This window comes from Leuciscus leuciscus, assembly GCF_965113295.1.
Source record: "Leuciscus leuciscus genome assembly, chromosome: 4".
NCBI classification, from domain to species: domain Eukaryota; kingdom Metazoa; phylum Chordata; class Actinopteri; order Cypriniformes; family Leuciscidae; genus Leuciscus; species Leuciscus leuciscus.
The window spans coordinates 14729367-14751057 of NC_138728.1; the positions used below are offsets into that span (position 1 = coordinate 14729367).

The window sequence follows — 21691 nt, forward strand, 5'->3', positions numbered from 1 at the left end:
TTATTATAAAGCACTATCAAAAATAACAAGCGGTCAATAAGAGACTACACTGACAGATGTAGGACGTGATATAAAAAAAAAAAACAGAGACAGTTTAGACACTTATACCACCACTTCCTTTACACAAGGCCGTGTTTATTTCTTGTGCCTCAATGTGACAAGATGCACATATGCAAATGTTGCCTGAGCAGTTTGAGTTCCAGTTCAGATCTCTTATAAAGGGACAGTTGTCATTATTTACTCATCCTCCTCAAGTCATTTCAAACCATCTTAAGTTCTTTGGTGGAAAACCAAAACAGATCAGACTATTGACAGTGCTCTCTTTCATATCATGAAAGTGGATGGAGACCAGAGGATGCCAAGCTCCAAATGTGTGGTGGGGTGTTTGCAAAGCTACAGTACTGTGGTGAGCTGAATGTTTGCTTCTAGTGAACTTTTAATACGAGTTGTCAACCAGGCAGGTACAGATTACAAATTAAAATGCAGCCAGCCTAAATGTGTTTATTGTGAAGATCAACAATACATTGTACATTGCTTCAGTTGAGCTGGGGAATGATTCAAAGGGATGTGACTCACCCGTTACACTGTTCTGAGACTTCAATGGGGCATGCACTCTTGTTGTGATCACTTTAATGCATGCTCCATCACCAACCTGGATGGAAATGCATATTTAAAAGCACATAAACTCTGAAAATATCAGAAAATACTACTGTGCTGCTGTAGTCTATGGATGTATTATGGGTTAATAAAACAGTTTAGCTTAATCTGGGTTTATTTGGCCTTGTGACACAAGCTTTGCAAGTGAAAGGTCAATCTCGAATTAAGCCAACAGCCACCCTTGAGAACATAAAAATACTGTGTAAGACAGGATAGATCTTATATTTCTTAACTGCTGTTTTCACACTGCTGTCATTGTTGTTGAGTGTTTAATTTGTTATTGAGAGAAAAGTGTGCAGCTCATATACTGTATAAATGCTGCTCCCAACAGTGGCCGACGTCAGGATGTTGGCTAACAGTATATCGCTGCAAATGTATTTCGAACTTCTTTTTACCCCTTAGCGAAGAACGAAAAATTATTTCACCTTTATGATATTCTGGTCACTAGATATGGCTCAGGTCCTGTTTTCTTGTTTTATCAGTTGTCTGATTGCTTAGAATATAGTACACTTTTTGGTTCTCATGCACTCACCTGATAATGTTTTAGAGTGTTCAACATGGTAACATGCCCTCGAATCTCTGAGGTCTCATCGACTTCCTGTAGCATGACAAACTTTCCTTCCTTCTCATATTCTGAGAGAGCACAACAAAAAAACAGAGACATACAACAAAAAAACAGAGACATCAAAACAGGAATTAGTTTTGTGGTTCTGGGGATAGTCCGACTGGCAACTGAAACAACAGTTTGTTAACAATACAAATAGGTCCTATAAGCTTTAAACCTAAGAAAAGTTTCATGAAATATTTTGATAATCAACACTGAAGGTGTAATGAACAGGGACTAACCGATTTCTATATCCCTGAACTGCTGTGTGTAGGGGAAACCAAACTTGCGCTGGAAGGTCTGTAATATTTTCTCCTTGACTTGCTTTACTGTGTCACAGGTCAGTGCGTTGACCTCTAAGGGTTCACTGACCTCTCCTCCAATCCCCACAGCAAACACCACCTTCAGTTTCTACAGGGGCGAAAACATGAACAAAATGATTTAGTGACTATGAAGAACTACCAATTATATGTTACACATAAATATTGTGACAGTTCTTATTTTAATGAGAATGAATAGAGAAGGAAACAATTTAGGGGACAAATGAAATCATATATGCTCCCTTGTTTTTTCACAATCTGTTAAAGTCCATGTAAAGTCAAAATTAAGTATGTGTTCTGAGTTTGTCACACCACAGAAAAATTTGTTATTATCCACCCAGCCAAATTTGAATGCTAAAAAAAGCAGCCAAGTAAATAAAATAAGCTGTCAAAATCTTGAAAAAATTAGCAGTGGTCTCTGCTCTCAAACGCTGGGGGCGTGTCCGCTGGCTGCACTGAAACCACGCCCACTGGCGGGAAAGTTGACTCGCGGGCACGCACTGCCGATGATGGCACCAGTGCTCCAGTGCGTCATCAAGCCCCCGTTTTAGCCCCGCCCAAAAAATCCGGAACACAGCAATGGTGAAAAACTGTTTAAAGTCCCTGTAAAAGCAATAAAAAAAAAAAAATCTAGTCACATTATAAATGGGAGGAGTTCGGTGAGGCCATGGAGAATGACTATCAGCTGGCCTCAAAGAGATTCTGGCTAACCGTCCGGCGCCTCAGGAGAGGGAAGCAGTGCCCTACCTTCGAGGATCTCCTCAATCCCGCCGTCACGTCTTCCATTGAGGAAGCAGAGGCTGAGAGTCCATCACCCATGCTGAAGTCACCGAGGTACTCAAGAAACTCCTCTGTGGCAAGGCACCGGGGGTGGATGAGATCCGCCCTGAGTACCTCAAGTCTCTGGATGTTGTGGAGCTGTCTTGGCTGACACGCCTCTGCAGCATCGCGTGGCGGTCGGGGACAGTGCCTCTGGGATGGCAGACCAGGTTGGTGGTCCATTTTTTTAAGAAGGGGGACCGGAGGGTGTGTTCCAACTACAGGGGGATCACACTTCTCAGCCTCCCTGGGAAAGTCTATGCCAGAGTACTGGAGAGGAGAATTCGGCTGATAGTAGAACCTCGGATTCAGGAGGAACAGTGCGGTTTTCGTCCAGGCCGTGGAACACTGGACCAGCTCTATACCCTCTACAGGGTGCTGGAGGGTTCATGGGAGTTTGGCCAACCAATCCACATGTGCTTTGTGGATTTGGAGAAGGCATTCGACTGTGTCCCTCACGGCGGCCTGTGGAGGGTGCTCCGGGAGTATGGGGTCCGGGGTCCTTTGCTAAGGGCTGTCCAGTCCCTCTACGACCGAAGCAGGAGCTTGGTTCGCATTGCCGGCATTAAGTCAGACTTCTTCCCGGTGCATGTTGGACTCCGGCAGTGCTGCCCTTTGTCGCCGGTTCTGTTCATAATTTTTATGGACAGAATTTCTAGGCGCAGCCAGGGGCCAGAGGGTGTCGGGTTTGGGGACAACACGATTTCGTCTCTGCTCTTTGCGGATGATGTTTTCGTGTTGGCCCCTTTAGACCAGGAACTTCAGCATGCGCTGGGACGGTTTGCAGCCGAGTGTGAAGCGGCTGGGATGAGAATCAGCACCTCCAAATCCGAGGCCATGGTCCTCAGTCGGAAAAGGGTGGCTTGCCCACTTCAAATTGGTGGAGAGTTCCTGCCTCAAGTAGAGGAGTTTAAGTATCTTGGGGTTTTGTTCACGAGTGAGGGAAGGATGGAACGGTAGATTGACAGACGGATCGGTGCAGCTTCTGCAGTAATGCGGTCGATGTACCGGTCTGTCGTGGTGAAGAAAGAGCTGAGCCGCAAGGCGAAGCTCTCGATTTACCGGTCAATCTACGTTCCTACTCTCACCTATGGTCATGAGCTGTGGGTTATGACCGAAAGGACAAGACCCCGGATACAGGCGGCCGAAATGAGCTTTCTCCGCAGGGTGGCTGGGCGAATCCTTAGAGACAGGGTGAGAAGCTCGGTCACTAGAGCCGCTGCTCCTCCACATCGAGAGGGGTCAGCTGAGGTGGCTCGGACATCTGTTCCGGATGCCTCCTGGACGCCTTCCCGGGAAGGTGTTCCGGGCGCGTCCCACTGGGAGGAGACCCCGGGGAAGACCTAGGACACGCTGGAGAGACTATGTCTCCCGGCTGGCCTGGGAACGCCTCGGTGTCCACCCGGAAGAGCTGGAGGAAATGTCTAGGGAGAGGAAAGTCTGGGCATCTCTGCTTAGACTGCTGCCCCCGCGACCCGGCCCCGGATAAGCGGAAGAAGATGGTATGGTACATTAGAAATGTTAGAAATGTATTGCCAAAACATATTACAAAGACTGTGAACTGTGAAGTACTGAATTGTGGAGCTCCAATGTTCAAATTCAAATTAAGATATTGACAAAAATCAACCTTACAAAAGTCGCTGCTATATTAATGTCACGCGTGTGGCTGTAATAAGGAATTTTAATTTTAACGAAGCACGACAAAGGAGAAGTCAAAAGATCACAAAGGACATTTAGCGTCACAATCACTTAGCACAAACATTGACAACATGGAACAAAGAACAGAATGATTTGAGGGCTTATTTACACAGAGAGATCTGCATAACTAAATGAATGACTATGGAGACAAACCAGACAGGAAACACAGGCAAACAGGAACTGAACACAAAACCAAAACTAACTATACATGTTACAATTAAAAAGTGATACTGGAAAATGTTTTTAAAATCATATTCTGCTCATAATGTCCTCAGCAGTCAGACAGAGTCAACATCTTTCATATCACTGGAGCTGTACTCACAATATTCAATGAGCTCCAGTAAACAAAACCTTATTTATACACATTATCTCTTCTTTTATATACTTGGCACATATTTATTAGACAATTTTAGAGGGTGTTCTGTTATTTTTTATGGGAGGTACAGTACAGACCAAAAGTTTGGACACATCACTATTTTTTTATGTTTTTGAAAGAAGTTTCTTCTGCTCATCAAGCCTGCATTTGATCAAAAATACAGATTTTTTTTTTATATTGTGATATATTATTACAATTTAAAATAATTGGTTTTCAATTTATTATACTTTAAATTATCATTTATTTCTGTGATGCAAAGCTGAATTTTCAGGATCATTACTCCAGTCTGTCACATGATCCTTTAGAAATGATTCTAATATGATGATTCATTATCAAAGTTGGAAACAGTTCTGTGCTTACTCTTTTTTCATAACCTGTGATACTTTTTTAGGATACTTTGATGAATAAAAAGTAAAAAAAAAAAAAAAAAAAAAAAAGAAAAGAAGCAAATGTTTTAAAAATAGAAATCTTTTGTAACAACAATATACACTATGGTCAGTAATTTTTTTTCTTTCTTTTTTTGAAATAAATCAATACTTTTATTCAGCAAGGATGTGTTAAATTGATAAAAAGTGATAGTAAAGAAGATTTATTAGATTATTAGAAAATATTTTTTTATTTTGAATAAATGCAGTTCTTTTTAACCTTTTATTCATCAAATATATTAGGCAGCAGAACTGTGTCCAACACTCATAATAAATCAGAATATTAGAATGATTTCTAAAGGATCATGTGATAGACTGGATGTCACATGTGACACTGAAGACTGGAGTAATGATCCTGAAAATTCAGCTTTGCATCACAGAAATAAATGATAATTTAAAGTATAATAAATTGAAAACCAATTCTTTTAAATTGTAATAATATATCACAATATTAAAAAAAAAATCTGTATTTTTGATCAAATAAAGGCAGGCTTGATGAGCAGAAGAAACAACAAACTTTTGGCCTGTACTGTATATCAAAACCTTTAAACTGTCAGACTAATTGTTTATATGATAGATCAGGTATTAAGACCCTTTAAGTACATGAATCAACTATTATGGTCAATACAGGGAAATAAGTTAAATAATTAGACCTAATATGTATCTTTTTAAAAAGTCAGTTTAATTTCTAAAAAAATTTTTTTTAAATGCAGTATCAACCTAAAATGAATTACTTATGGCAGGAACTTTTTAGGGCCTAGTGAAAAATGCACTGTTGCATCAGATTCCCAGCTATGATGCCGTTTAAATACTTCTTCTTCCTTTAAAAAAAAAAGACTTCCGTAATTTTTACTGTAATGAAGGGGAAGAATACAATTTCAAACTATGAGTTATAGACCATCTGCTGACACAAATATGTTCCTCTGGAGGAATGCAAGTTTCTTGCTTGGCAATACAGGTACAGTCCGGTTTTATGAGAGGAAGGCTTGTGCAAAACTGACATCCTTTGCAGATGGCAAAATGCAGAAGCACAATGGTCTCACAACTCATAAATCTTACCTCTTTTCTTGCTTACTCAAGTGTTTATGAGCTGCTAGACAACAACCACCCAACCACAGTCAATATGAGAATCACAGGTCAGAAAAGAATTAGGAACAGAAAATGTCAGGAACCAAATACATGTTGTAATAAAAATCCCTATGTCCCGCAATAAACAATTAATGCAAAGTGTAACAAGTCCACGCGTAGGAAAGCAACACAACAGTCGGGAAATGATGCCCGAAGCACTTGTGCAAGAAATATTGCACAACGAAGAGAAGTTACAGGAAGTTACAGGATGTCTTGGTGACGGACAGTTTATAAGCAAACTCAAGAGGTTTGAAATGTACACAGCTAGTAATAAACTTAATAAGAAAAATATCTGAAATAAATAAATTCAGTCTTGGTTGGTGAGATTAACAGACTTCAAAACAAAATGACCAACCCCAAACTTTTGAACGGTAGTGTATAATATATCATTTGGGAAGGGACATATTTGGTGTTTCTTTTTAATTAATTAAAAGGGGGAACTACTAAAACGTCAATGTGGCTTGTTACGGTATTTTTGAGGTTAGTACTTTCCATAACTGTTTAATTTTGTGAACAGTTTCTCGTTTGTATAAAATTGACTGTAAGAGAAGAAAATACTGACCAGGGCATCAAAGTCCTGCGCTTGGCAGAGAAGCCAGTCCTCGCTAAGGGTGTACAGAGCTTTCTCCGTCACTGAATCCACCGGCCCTTTAGAAATCTGCTGAGTCAGAGCTGACACCAACAGAAAGAGAGGCTGTCCTACTGATTCCTATGGACGAAACACACACATTTTGTGCATAAATATGTGAGTACACACGAGTAGTGAATGATAATATGCACTTTATAAATCCACAAGAAAGTGGATGTATGGACGGACCCTGAGGAAGCCATACAGACAGATGGACATCCAGTTGGTAAGAAGCTTCTCCACTATGGACTCTGTGCGGCGCAGGAGAAGTTTTGGATTTGCATTACTGGACTGGTCCATCAGACTCTGCAGAAGGTCCTCCATTACCTCTGTGAGATAAAGCAGGTCTCCGTGGAGGGCCAGAGTCAACAGAGACGCCACTGTACATCTGAGAGAGAGAGGAACAGAAAGAGAGATATAAAGAAAGGAACAAAATCACAAGATATAAAGAATAGAAAAAGACAAGTAGATACAGGGTCAAAGACAGACTGAGAGAAAGAGATCAGTTGCGGTATAACTGGCTGTTATGCATCTCTCACAGATCCTTTTATGATTAAAAAGCAACCCTTCGAGGATTATTTTAAATGCCCCTTTACTGAATGTTTATTTTATTCTAATGCAATTATCTGTAATAATAATTATTGATTTGTTTTTTAACTTTATATTAATATTATAAAGTGCTATATATTATGCAAAACAATCAAGCCAATGTGTATTGCAATTATTTGCCTTAATATGCTTTTCATATTTTTTTCTAATATTGATGCTTTTATGCAAAACCTTAGGATCTAATTTGAGGTTTCAGTAGCAACCTGTGTGTGTTTCAAGAGAGCAGCCATACATTTGTGTTGTGTTTTATTTTTTAATTTTGCTTTATTATCATTTAATTTTTTAAATCATATATAATTAATCATTTGTATTATTCATCATTTGACCATCTATACCATTTAATCATTTATGTCATACATTATTATATTTAATATTACTTATGAGTTCCCTCACTCTTGTGATGCTTACTATTGTAGTTTAATCTTATGATTGTGGGCTTTCGTGGAATATTTGTCTTAATGAATAAGAGATAAGATGGAATGTCTCCATTTCAAGGCTTTATGAGATGTTGTTGTGAAGCAATTTGATAAAACAACACTTGCTGGATTTGTGCTGGTCAGACGAAGTCTATGCATTGAAACATCATCTAACATTGCATTGTTTCAAAGTGATGATCATTTTAAAAGACACTTCTGAGTTCCCTCATGGAAGACGAAGTGCTATTTGTATAATGCCACAAAACATTATCTCGGTTTAGACTTCTAAGCAACGGAAACCAAATCAGGGCCTCAAAATAGTCATACGGACCTGTGACCAAATTAAACAAGTCATAGGCAGAAATGTTTTCAAAGCGTCAAAGCATCTTCGACTCACTTGTCTTTTATGTTGAAGTTTTTCTGTTCCTCTAATGCATGCACAAAACAACTGAGAAACTGCTTATCTCTGATCAGCACAGCAAAAGCTGCACATTTTTCATCAACAGTTGTCTGAACAGAGTCCTGACCATAAAAAAATGACAGAGTTATAGTTAAATCATCTATTTTTACAGTGTGATATGTTTATACTTCATATAGGCCTACTGCTAAATATACTGTAGCATTTTACCTCTCCAATGTCTCTGATCATGACTGCTGACAGAGGACCAGCCTCGAGAAAATAAGAAAATATACATTAAACAAACAAACACATGGTAAATCTACAATAAAATATGCATCAAAAAGTAATACAGCTCTTAAACCTCAGGAAAGAAGATTTTCAAGGCAAAGTGCTTGTAATCCAGGAAAGGTATGGCTCCAACATTATCAATCAAGTCGGATTTTTCTGTTTGCAAGTCAACAAAGCCTGTCAAAAACAAACAAAATAAATGTATGATGTAATCCCACACAACTAGATATCAAACAGTAAGTAACATGGCAGCAATATGAGCACTGAAAGATTTAAAATTTTATGTTTTCAGCAGAACAGCAAGCAACAATTGGTGTTCGCCTGCAAAAATTGTCTGCAAAGTTGCCCAGGTGTTGTTATAAGGTTGCTACTCATAAGCTAAAAAAACACTCAAAGTCTATATAGCCATGATTCCATCCACCTATACTTATGCAAATTTTGGGATGTTGCATTAAAAAAAAAATCGCAGGATGGAAACACCAAGAAGCACATCAATCTAAAAATGCGCAAACTATGAAGGAGACACATTTATCGAATACATTTCTTGATGCGCAACAAAAAATGTCTTGTGACTTTACCTCAACAGATCATGTGATCAGAAAAATGGAGGAGAGCGAGAGGTATGTTCGGATGGAGGTCCGAACATTCTTAAACATCCTTTTTGAAAAAGAGTCTTGATCGAAAAACCAACAAAATGCGCAGATTTTCCAAGAAGTACGAGCAGAGATGATCCTTCCATATTATATTACAGATAACACATGGTATGGAAATGGTGATTTATTCACAAATTTTATGTTTTAACCAATTCATGTAATTTGTGTCCGTAGCACAAAGGCACAAGTTATTTGTATTAAGTTTAATGTAGTATTTAGGATTTAGTTGTTTGTTCAAATCACTAACCTTCAGTATGAGCAATAGAAACAATGACACTTGCCTTTACAAACACCACTACACAGACCAGCATTTCAAAAATGACCGACCTTGTCGTATATCCCTTCTGATGTTGCTTTCCAGCATTTCCAGTTGTTTGTTCATTTTCTCATTAATTTTTCTCTGGCTCTTACGGTGAGCAATGACTCCAACTAGACAGATGTGCAAAACCACATATTAATCCCTGCAGGACTAATGTTAAAATATGTGACGTAAATCTGAAATCACTTACCAACAGCAGCTAGAACTAAGAGCAGAATCACTGCGACAAGGATGTATAAGTACATCAAAGGATTTTGAGACTCAAGGCTTTTAGTCAAATACCCATAATTTATCTGAAAATTATAGTAAAATAAAGGAGATTTTAGTATTTTAAATAGGCAAGGGTCAATAATTAATTAACAAGAAATGTTGCATAAAGACATGTTTATTTAATATTTATTATTTAGACTCACAATGATTGAGTCCACTGCTGTGACGGCTCCTGGTCCTTTAATCTTACAGATGATGGCATTGGACTCAATTTTCTCCAAAACACACTGGTACTGCTGATCTCCCTGTAGACCCGTCACATTCACCTCACTCATACTCAAGGTCAATGAATCTGTGTTTTTCTGAGAAAGAGAGGTAGAAGAGTGTGGAGGTTGTGAGATTCACATGCTGATGTGCAAAAACACTGACTGCTCACAATAATATATTTTCTGAGAGTTTTTAACACCAGGGCCTGGAAAAAATAGGCATGCGTGCCAAAACATGCAGACTGTACATTGATCTTAAACTCACTGTAATGCTAAACTCACCTTAATGTTGACCTGTAGGTCGTCGGCCACCTGTAAGATGGTGAATCCAGTGAATTCTGGATCAGGCTTGTAGGAAAAATTCTTACAGTCCACAGTGGCGTTTCCAACATTCATTGACAAGCTTAACAGTCCACTGCCATCATAACGGGGGGAAAGAAACCACACATCCTGAGAAAAGAGAGACAATGAAGATATGACTCCAATACATGTGACACGTGAAGCTCCGTGTCAGCAATAAAACACAACAAAATTGCATGAGACAAACTGCTAATTATTTTCATGTTATGGGTGGTAACTGACAAGCAATTTTTAAATTCAAAAAGATTTAGTAAATATATATATATATATATATATATATATATTAGTATATAGTTCAAGACTTTATATACACACACATGCACACACGTTTTTGAGTGAGGGATAATCCGAGGCCTTAAATAAAAGTAACCCCTTTAAAATAATAATTTACATATTTAGTCACTGAAGTGCTTTTAACAATTATATGAGCAGATAAATGACATTTCTTAAATAAGACCTCATGCAGTGCATGTGTGAATCTGGGCTGTTTGAAGACTCACTGAAGTTATAAATAGCTGACCTCTGTGTATCAGATAAAGTGCTGTGAGTTATTGCAGGAGTAATAAACACACGTCTTACCCCTGAGCTTCTGTTGTATTGTGTTTGAACCTTAGAGTGACGGACATTGACAGATTCCACAAATTCCATATTGCTCCCCTGAAGATTAATCTTCCTTCCACCACTGAATGAAGAGATATTAAAATATGAATTAAAATATTTATAATAGAGATATTAAAGGGGTGGTTGATTATGATTTCACTTTTCTAACTTTAGTTAGTGTGTAATGTTGCTGTTTGAGCATAAACAACATCTGCAAAGTTCCAATGCTCAAAGTTATAAGCAAAGGGAGATATTTGCTTCTAAAGAAATCGCTTTTTAAGGACTACAACAAAAGGCTAGTAGGGACTTCATGACATTCCTCCTGGATTAGTGACATCAGGAACACTAACATTTACATAAACCCCGCCCCCGGAACACTATTTATAGATTATCATGACAGAATATGCTAATCAATGACTAGAAGATAGTTAGCTCCACATCAGCTGCATAAATTCTTCAACTAACCATTCAGAAATGAACCTTTCTACATGTTGTCACTTCTTCTTGAGTCTCTCCATCATTGTTTGAACATAAAAGGCTAAAAGTTTCGAAATTTTCAGTGCACGTCTATGTGAGGAAAAGGACATGTGCTGTTGTAGCTCTGCCTTCTGTGACGGAAGCAGTAGCTCATTTGCATTTAAAGGTACAGACACAAAAACTGTGCGTTTTTGCTGACCCTCAAAAAGTGACCATTTTAACAAGCTATATAAAAATATATTTTGGGGTATTTTGAGCTAAAACTTCACATACACACTCTGTGGACATCATACTTATTTTACAGCTTGTGAAAAGGGCATTATACCACCCCTTTAACCATTTCAGCCAGTAATACGGAATATTAAGAACGGTCTTGCTGTCAGCAAACAGGTTGCTCTTTCTGAACCTCAAAAAATTTAAACAATACTAGCCTAAGGTCACATGTGAGTCAGTAAACTGCAGCTCTCAGAATTATAAAACATACAGGAAATTACTTAATGACTCTAACTTCTGATTTCATTTCTTTCAATCTCACATATATGTGTTTTTCCACAGTATCTCAGCAGATTATTACTTTGCAAACCTTCATTTTCCATATAAACAGTATTCTTGCATATTTCAGGATTAAAATGCCATTAGATTACAAAGAGCATGACATTCAAAATGAGCAGTTTTCATCTCAAGGCACTGATGGGATATGGAAGCTGTTCTGCCAGTGGTCTGAAAGCTCTTACCTATACCAGGAGACATTGGGCTGTATTCCTGTGCAGCTGGGCTGGGAACTGTAAGTGATGATACTGTTACCATGACAACGGTCGTCAGGAGTAACAACACACACTTTCACTGTTCCTTTAGTTCCACTGGGAGGAATGTGGAACCTTAAAGTGTCGCTGGAGCGATCAAACACTGGAGATCTGAGGGGAAACATTCATGCACAGATATACAATATAATTTATCTTAATCTACACACATTCATAAATACGACTAAACACAAACACACAGAATCTCACTCTTTAGGAATACACTCCAGATCCCCTTGAATATGGATTTTAATGACAGATTCCAGGTTCTTTCCTCTTAGTAAAACGCTGTTTCTGCCATGGAAAGAAATCTTGTTGGGCTCCAGAGAGAGAATCTCTGGCTTCTGCAGGACACAAAATGTTGCACTCAGTAAAGAAAGGCCATGCAGGAAGAAAATAAATAAATAAATCCATATCCACTTAATATATGACCCAAAGCATTATTTAATAAACAACAGAAATAAATGTAAATTTTATTACATACATTTTATAAATGATAATAATAATAATGTGCAGTAATTAAATATAATTGTAAATATGGATCAATAATATTTTATTTAAAAGCATAATGATTGTGATAAATGATGTATTGCTTATATTATATAGAAGAAAGCAACTTTTGTTTTAAAAGAATTTTAAAAGCAAATAGTTCCACAAAAATCAAACAAAATCCTCAGACTCTTGTAAAGTCACATCTATTTGAAATAGGAACAAACTGAAAAAACAACATCTCTATTCTGTGAAGTTGGGTTCATAATCAGTATGACACTTACACTGTAGATAATCTCAGGGCGTAGATCTTTACATACATCCTAAAAAGTAGAAAAAAAAGAGAGAGAACGCCTCGGTTACGACTGTAACCTCGGTTCCCTGAAGAGGGAACGAGCGTTGCGTCGAATTGACGCTATGGGGAACGCTTTGCGTGATGACGTCTTGAAGCACATGTAAAATCAGTCCAATGGTGTGGCGGAACGTCAGAGGCGGGTGACGTCACGTACCAGGAAGCTATAAAAGCCGGCCCGAAACAGAAAACGAAAGCTTCGTAGAGTCTGAAGTCGTGCTGACAGGCATGAAGGAGATATGGCAAGGTGACGCAACGCTCGTTCCCTCTTCAGGGAACTGAGGTTACAGTCGTAACCGAGGCGTTCCCTTTCAAGGGAACTCGCGTTGCGTCGAATTGACGCTATGGGGAACGTCTATACCAACGCCACCATAGCTACAAATGTCTGTCCTGTGTGAAATCAATTGCGCAGCACTAGGAAGACAAAACCTGAGACCCTGGAGTAGAGTCTAGGTCTAAAGAGTAGAACCTGACGAAGGTGTGCGGTAAGGACCCGCCTGCCGCATCACAAACGTCCTGTAAAGATACTCCTGATATAAGGGCCTTAGAGGCCGCCATACTCCTAGTAGAGTGCGACCGGACAGCCCAAGGAGAAGGCTGCCCAGCCGCCCCATAAGCAAGTGAGATAGTCTCAACCACCCACTTGCTCATCCTTTGCTTAGACACTGGACCTCCCTTGTTAGGGGAGCAATTAATCACTTTTACGCCACAGGGCAGCTCTGTGGACATATGCGTCTAACGCCCGAACAGGGCAAAGCAAATTATTCGCCTCCTGGTCCGATTTCGAAAGGGAGGAGGACAGAAGGCCTCCAAGTGCCACGAGGGAAACGAGATACCAAAGGGTCTTTCCCCACAGACATTCCACCCAAAGGACTGTGGTAAGCACCTACGGCCGCCACATAAACCTTTAAAGTGGACGGGGTAAGACCTGCAGTGAACCGGTCCTGCAGGAACTCCAGAACTGTACCAATTGGGCAGTTGACTGGATCCAACCGACGGTCACTACACAAAGAAGTGAATACTCTCCACTTCCGGGCATAAAGTTTCCTCGTGGAGGGAGCTCTGGACTGTAGAATGGTCTCAGCAACCTCAGTTGAGAGACCTGACTCTATGAACTGGGCCCCCTCAGAGGCCAAGCCCACAGGTTCCACAGTTTTGGCGGGGGTGAAATATTGAGCCCCCTGCTTGGGACAGAAGGTCCCTCCTGACAGGAAGCTCCAGAGGATGCCCGTCGAGGAGGGACACAAGATCGGGAAACCATACTCTGCCCGGCCAGCGCGGGGCTAAAAGAAGCAGGCAAACCCGGTCCCTGCGAACTCTCTCCAGAACTCCCGGGAGCAGAGCCACTGGGGGAAAAGCGTACAGACGTAGCCTCGGCCACGTCTGTACCATAGCATCCAGTCCAGAGGAGCTGGATGCGTGAGGGAGACCAAAGTCCCTCCATATCAGCTCCACCACCTCGGGGTGGAGCCTCCATTCCCCGGGCCTCGGCCCCTGTCTCGACAGAGTGTCTGCTCCTATATTCTGAACCCCGGGGAGGTAGGCTGCCCTGAGTGACAGCAACTTCCCCTGGGACCACAAGAGGATATGGCGTGCCAGATCGGATAATGGGCGCGAGCGCAAACCCCCTTGGTGGTTGATATAGGCAACTACCGACGTGTTGTCCGTATGTACTAACACATGGTGTCCCCTGAGACCTGTGATAAAGCTCCTCAGAGCCCGGAAGACAGCTAACATCTCTAGGCTATAGAATGCCAGGAACGATGATGGTCTTCCCACAGACCTTGAGATGAGCGACCCTCAGGATCGCTCCCCAACCCGTGAGGGAAGCATCCGTCGTTAGCAGTTTGCGACGACAAGGAGCTCCCAGCACTGGGCCCTGGGACAGGAACCAAGGTTTCTTCCACATAACCAAGGCACGTAGGCATCGCCGCGTGACCTTGATTGTGCGAAATGGGTTGCCCCTCGGGGAAAAACCCTCTGGTCCTGAGCCACCACTGCAGGGGTCTCATGTGCAGTAGTCCAAAAGGTATCCCGTTGGAAGCTGCTGCCATGAGACCCAACAGTCTCTGGAACTGTTTGACAGTGAGTAGCTGGCCTAGCTTTACACTTTTCACAGCTGCAAGGATGGAATCTATGCGTGGCGGTGACAGGCGCGCCTGCATCGACACTGAATCCCAAACCACGCCTAAAAAAGTGGTCCTCTAAAATGGAGAAAGCACACTCTTCTCGGCGTTCAGCCGTAACCCCAACTCTTTCCTATGGGCGAGACCAACATCTCGATGTTGAACCGCCATCTGATGCGACTGAGCTAAAATCAACCAATCGTCGATGTAGTTCATGATGCGAACACCCTGGAGGCGCAGAGGCGCCAGAGCTGCATCCACGCATTTGGTGAAAGTGCGGGGTGATAAAGCCAGGCCGAATGGAAGAACTCGATATTGGTATGCTTTGCCCCCGAAAGCAAACCTCAGGAACTTCCAATGACAAGGACAGAAATATGCGTCCTTGAGGTCTATCGTGACAAACCAGTCCTCGGACCTGATCTGTGACACGATTTGTCTCAATGTTAACATTTTGAACTTGAGCTGAATGAATGACTCGTTCAGAACTCGAAGATCTAAAATGGGACGCAATCCCCCGTCCTTCTTTGGAACTATGAAGTACCGGCTGTAAAACCCGGTTTCCCTGTCGGAGGGAGGTACATATTCTATGGCCCCTTTCTCTAACAGAGTGTTTACTTCCTGTTCCATAACCAGAACCTGCTCGGGGCCCACCACTGTGGGCAGGACCCCCATAAACCGAGTTGGGCGTTTCTAGAAATGTATCTGATACCCTTTTGCCACGGTCTGCAGGACCCAACGAGAAACATTAGACAGTAGCTTCCACGCTGTCAAAGATTCTACTAGAGGTACCAGCCTCTCGAGACTGGTTTCTGGATTGTGTTGCTGTTGAGTAGTCGGTTCGTCGCCCTGTAACGGCGCACCGGCAGGGAACGACCGAACAGACTGCTCTAGCACCCTCCTCAGAGGGGGCGGGCATCCCGAGGCCACTACGTTTCCGGGTGGACATTGAGATATGTGCTCGCCGGAGACCGCTGCGCCCTGTAACACCGGAGGCGGCAGGGTTGGCAGAACGGTCCCCTGAGGGCACCGAAGAGAGACGGCACCGTATTTTTCTCCTGCTGTTGAGTAGTCGGTTCGTCGCCCTGTAACGGCGCACCGGCAGGGAACGACCGAACAGACTGCTCTAGCACCCTCCTCAGAGGGGGCGGGCATCCCGAGGCCACTACGTTTCCGGGTGGACCTTGAGATATGTGCTCGCCGAAGACCGCTGCGCCCTGTAACACCGGAGGCGGCAGGGTTGGCAGAACGGTCCCCTGAGGGCACCGAAGAGAGACGGGCACCGTGAAAAGAGGTGTTAACCGCTCTGCTTCGGGGGGACTACCCTCATTTGTCCTGAGCCCTCAGACATCAGGACTTTTTCCCAGCAGCCTTCTTGGCGGTAATAACGGTCCGCAGATCCGTTTTACCCCTCGAAGACTGCTGGGTTTGAGAGCGCCCTCCGTGTCCCCGAGATTTTTGTGGGGGAGCACGGGAGGAAACGCTCTGTTTCTGAGTGGCGCGGTGCTCAGCGCTCTTTTTAGAGGAGTGGGGCTGCTCCCGCTCAGCAGCCTCATAGAAAGAACGGCGGGGGAGAAGTTTCTGAAGTGCAGCTGCCTGTTTTGAAGCTTCTTGTGACTTCGCTACAGCACTATTAACTGCGTCTCCAAATAACCCTTGCGTGGATACTGGTGCATCTAAAAGAACATGTTTTTCTTTGTCCTTTATGTCACTTAAGTTGAGCCACAGATGCCTCTCAGTGGCCACCAGGGCTGCCATAGAGCGGCCGATGGATTTAGCCGTCTCCTTGGTGGCCCTGAGAGACAAATCTGTGGCTCTACGCAGTTCAGACACCGTATCAGCACTAATACCCCCGCCATCCTCAGAATCACCCAATAACTCAGCCTGGTAAGCCTGCATTATGGACATTGTATGTAAACACGCTGCAGCTTGACCGGCGGCGGCATAAGCTTTATGAACCAGGGAAGATGTAACTTTTACTGGCTTGGATGGAAGTGCAGGAGCCTTCAGAGAAGATGCCGTTGCTGGAGAGAGATAGCTCGCGAGCGTCTCTTCCACCTTCGGCATCTCCCCATAACCATGCTCTTTATAATTGTGAATGGATGAATAGTGTGATGTTTGTGCAGTATACACTCGATATGACACTGGTTTAAAAGTTACATCTTCCCTGGTTCATAAAAAAACGGAAGGCTTCTGCACTGAGGCTGTGCACGAGATGGCAGGAAACGTTCGTCGAGCTTGCTTTTCGAACGAGCGCCCTGCCTATCTTCTGGCCACTCAATAGATAATCGCTCGACAGCTCTAGTGATAACATCAAGCAATTCTTCAAACGCATGAGACTGAGGTGGCGAATCCTCAGACTCAGCGTCAATACTAACAACGTCCAACTCCTCAGAGCTGGACAATTGCAGTATTGGTGCCTCCATCGGGGGGGAAGAAACCGCAACGCGTGCTTCCACACCCTGATGAGAGGCACTGGATCTATCAGAAGGAGGCTGAGATAAGGCAGAGCCCGTCTCAACATCCACTGATAGATCCATTTGCGAACCCCAGGTCTGTGATTGCCGCCGTGCCTCGGCAGCGGCGGGACCAGAGCCCTGGGGAACGCGATCGGGATTGAACCGAGCCAAGCGGGATCGGAGCGAACGCAATGGAAGCGCGTCGCAATGCACACAGTCACCACCCTCGAGTGCTGACTGGGCATGCTCCTCACCCAAACAAACAACACAAAGAGCGTGAGTATCACCTCCCGTTAAATAACGCGGGCAGGGATGGACACACACTCTAAACTGCTGCTTGCTCGCCATACTGAATATATATATATATGATATAGACAGACAACACCAAATTTACAGACAGATTTCACACAGAGCGCAACTGAAGACTCAGAAAGCTTTCGTTTTCTGTTTCGGGCCGGCTTTCATAGCTTCCTGGTACGTGACGTCACCCGCCTCTGACGTTCCGCCACACCATTGGACTGATTTTACATGTGCTTCAAGATGTCATCACGCAAAGCGTTCCCCATAGCGTCAATTCGACGCAACGCGAGGGAACTGAGCGGTTCATTTACTTCCTAAGTTTTCTTCAATCGACACAATGATATTTAAGCTATTAACAACAATTAATTAATATAATCTTGAATCTTTTTAAAGGTTACCTAGGCCTATTTCCCAATACGTATGATGAAGCACTGATTGTAGAATACAGAATGTCTCACCTGTATGAGTAACTGCGGTCCAGTTCCATGTGTCCAATCACAACGCTGAGAGGAAGAGGACCACTGACACCCAGATGAGACACACTGCACACACCTGCATTCATATGATGTATTAATATAATCTATAAAGCTCTGTGTTATCATTACTGCACTATGCAATTTTTCACACTGAATTTCATTTTCTCACTGTGTATAAGAAGCATTTGTGTTATCTGTGATACTGGAGCAGTTCCTCATTGTCAGTGTCTCTGTGATCTTCTGATCCTTAATGGTAACATTAGCAGAGACTTCTGAAACTGAATAGATTATCAAAAATGTTTATGGTTATTAAAAAAATCATATTCTGACTACAAAAATGCACTGTATAATAGCGCACATACAACTGCATTAATAGAAAACTAACCTCCAGTATAAAGTATGTGGTCAGGAAAAGTACAGGAGCAGTTTGGGAAAACTGCAGTCAGATCAGACCCGTCACACAGATTCACACTTCCTCTGGTGAAGGAACATGAGAAGGCGGGATTTCCTGTGCTCTCCAGACTCAAGGCAAGATGTAGAGTAATCTGTGTAGGAGAGGGCAATGTTTGGTAGTCATATAAATGATTTATTAAATATATTCCCTAAATTATGATAAATACTTTCAGATTATGACCCTCTACCTTTCTAGAAGAGTTCTCTGTCATCTGAAAAGAAAGCAGCTGTGTCTTAAGAGAGTTTTTTGGGATGGACACCCATGAAGTATTTGAGCATTCATCTTGAGTAGAACATCTGGATAAAAACATTATCAATATCACGTGCAGATCTGTTTGCACACAGCTCACCATGTCCATAAAGATGATAAGAATTTAAAAGACTGTTCTACAAGGAACCATTTTAAGTGATGATAAGCAGATATCATGTGTGATGTGTGACAAGTCACATGTGATAAAGGCAGATCACCTCTGTGTGTCCACACACCAGCCGCAGAGAGGATCCAGAGCAGCTCTGCAGTCTTTCAGAGAGCTGTATTTAGCACACTGAACCACAGACACTCTTCTGAGCTACATCAAAAACATGAGCAGAAAGAGACAAGTATGATGATTCAATGTAACACAGTTGAGTACAGACATACTGCCAATGGTTTGTTTGTTAATAGCACATTTCTAAACCTCACCTCTTTCCTCACAGCGATGTAGATATATTTGAAATCTACTGGATCAAAGTGCATTCTGGGAAGCACTGCTCGTTCATCATCAGATTTGTACAGCACTATTGGACAGCCTGGTGTGAATTTCTCACCCAAAACCAGCTAACAACAAACAGAAATATAAATCATAAATTGTGATTGTGATTGTATAGTAGTTCCAATGCAGAGGTAAACAACAGATTAAATGGAGGGCAGGAATTTAGAAATGAAAACTTATTGAGAGGTGAAGGAAACCTTTATCAGTTGTCCATCACTGGTTCCTATGAACAACACAATCCAGGATCCACTTCTAACTGCTGCCACTGATGACATTGAGCTGTACTTGAACACCACAGAGAGCGGCTGAAGGTTACTACCACTCTGCAACACAAAGAACAAGAATATTATGACTTTGGTGAATAGTGAAATTAAGTTTTCTCATGCAACATATCTACATAATGCTGATTTTCCAACCTCAGATTCACATTTTTGAACAGTAGCGCAGAAACCCTTCACTCGGCCTTGAACTGTACTGATGTCATACAGAGCCAGCGCGGTGTTCTCCGGATCCTGCTGATTCTGCGCACTGAACACTCCTGCCCAAATAACACCGTTCCCTGAGGGAATAACGGTGGAGGAGACGAGCACTGGACGAGCTTTATCATTGCAGCACTCTATCGTTGCAGCCTGTAGGGATTTAAAGATGTCTGACTTTTTTCTTTTATTGCTGTCCATCCACAGGACGTGCACTTTCCTCTCCGAGTCAGTCTTTGCGTTGAGAAATAAGTAGGACTCTGAGGGAGAAACTCTCTGGAATCCATCAACAAACTCCACATCTCTAGCGGTGCTCTGGATGGAGGGGGTTAATCCGTCGTCTATGTCGTTGAAAATCCCACCACTTTGAGACTGTAAAGTGTTCCACAATTTAACAACAGGATACGGATCTTGAGGTTTTGTTTGTTCGTCCTTTTTCCCAACCAAAAGGTACCTACTGGTGCTTGGACCTGCTATGAACGCAACAGATGTCTCATTCTGTTTCGGTCCTACTAATATACTTTCATAGTAAATACTCTTTGTAATGTCATTCAGATCAAGAACTTCAAAATATCCATTTGGAAAGGTCCCACAGGTTATCAGGGTGTCGTTGTCGTCAAAAGGCACTAGAATGTTGACTCTATTTTGATGAGTGGCATTAGTGATGTCCTTCCTCTTCTCCTCAGAAAGATCGAGTCTAATCTGATGTAGTCGATGGTCAGTAAGAACGAACAACTTACGTTTACCAACTACAAAGTCCTTGATGTCTCCATCAAAGTTCACCAGATCACTGCAAATGCAATGTTTCAAAAGTGGGACCACAAGTATTGCAAGTAAGTATCCTCTCATCTTGCATATCTGAGAGATCAGCTGAAGTTTCGAGATCTTGTAACAGAGATCAACTGCGCTCAGATGCGTCCACGGCTGAAGTGGATAGAAGTGAAAGCAGCGGATCTGGAGATGCCTGATGACTTCCGCGCAACACGCCAACAAATCTGTAGCCCTGATTGCGACATTTAGATGTTTCTTAATAGTTAGTTAAAGTTATACCATTTCCAATTTTCATGATCCTACACAATATACAGGACAGGAACAATTATGTAGCCTACTCTCTCTTGAATTCATTTTATTGACAGGAAACTTTACATTTAATATTCTAATTTTCAAAGTTCTGCAATCATTTGGTTACTGCTGCACCCTTGTGGTGTAAAAACAGCTTAATATTTAGAATAGAATAGAATAAAATAGAACAGAACAGAACGGAATATAATGTATTACCACTTATATCAAATTGTGAGATTTGGTGAATTTTGGTGAAACATCTATATTCTATCTATTGTCACTACTTGTTCCATTTCCTTGAACTGAATTTTTAACACATTTTATTATAATCTTTAGTGAACTAGTATCATAATTTACTTATACATAGACACTACAAATATTATTTGTTAATGCGTAGCTGATATTGCTGTAGAGGTTAGCGCTTCATAATTTACAAACATAATTTACAAGTGATAATAATATGTCACTTGTCTCCATCTACAGGCGTAACTGTAGGCTAAAGAGCCACTGAAAAAAAACTACATGTATGCATACTGATTGATTACAACTGTTACTCAAGTTATATATAAAAATATTTATTTGGTAGTCAGACATATATAAATATAGTTTGTCAGAAATGTAGGCTAGTTACATCCTGTCTTCTTGTCACAGTTAAAATCCTCATTTCAATAAAATTTTATAAATATTGTTTCGCCA

General features: G+C 41.8%; 1 protein-coding gene across 1 annotated transcript in view; it reads right to left on the bottom strand.

Annotated features, from left to right (window-relative positions):
- plxnc1 (plexin C1) overlaps positions 1–21691 on the bottom strand; it is a 57340-nt gene that overhangs the window by 3596 nt on the left and 32053 nt on the right. Inside the window, 24 exon segments of the mRNA XM_082166468.1 lie at positions 577–652; positions 1190–1290; positions 1504–1672; positions 6590–6736; positions 6845–7043; positions 8078–8202; positions 8309–8350; positions 8442–8545; positions 9349–9450; positions 9531–9633; positions 9754–9912; positions 10099–10266; positions 10756–10858; positions 11988–12167; positions 12264–12397; positions 12827–12865; positions 18235–18328; positions 18422–18530; positions 18638–18797; positions 18894–19002; positions 19174–19274; positions 19388–19522; positions 19655–19780; positions 19874–20936. Coding sequence (XP_082022594.1) covers positions 577–652; positions 1190–1290; positions 1504–1672; positions 6590–6736; positions 6845–7043; positions 8078–8202; positions 8309–8350; positions 8442–8545; positions 9349–9450; positions 9531–9633; positions 9754–9912; positions 10099–10266; positions 10756–10858; positions 11988–12167; positions 12264–12397; positions 12827–12865; positions 18235–18328; positions 18422–18530; positions 18638–18797; positions 18894–19002; positions 19174–19274; positions 19388–19522; positions 19655–19780; positions 19874–20936 — 3848 coding nt within the window.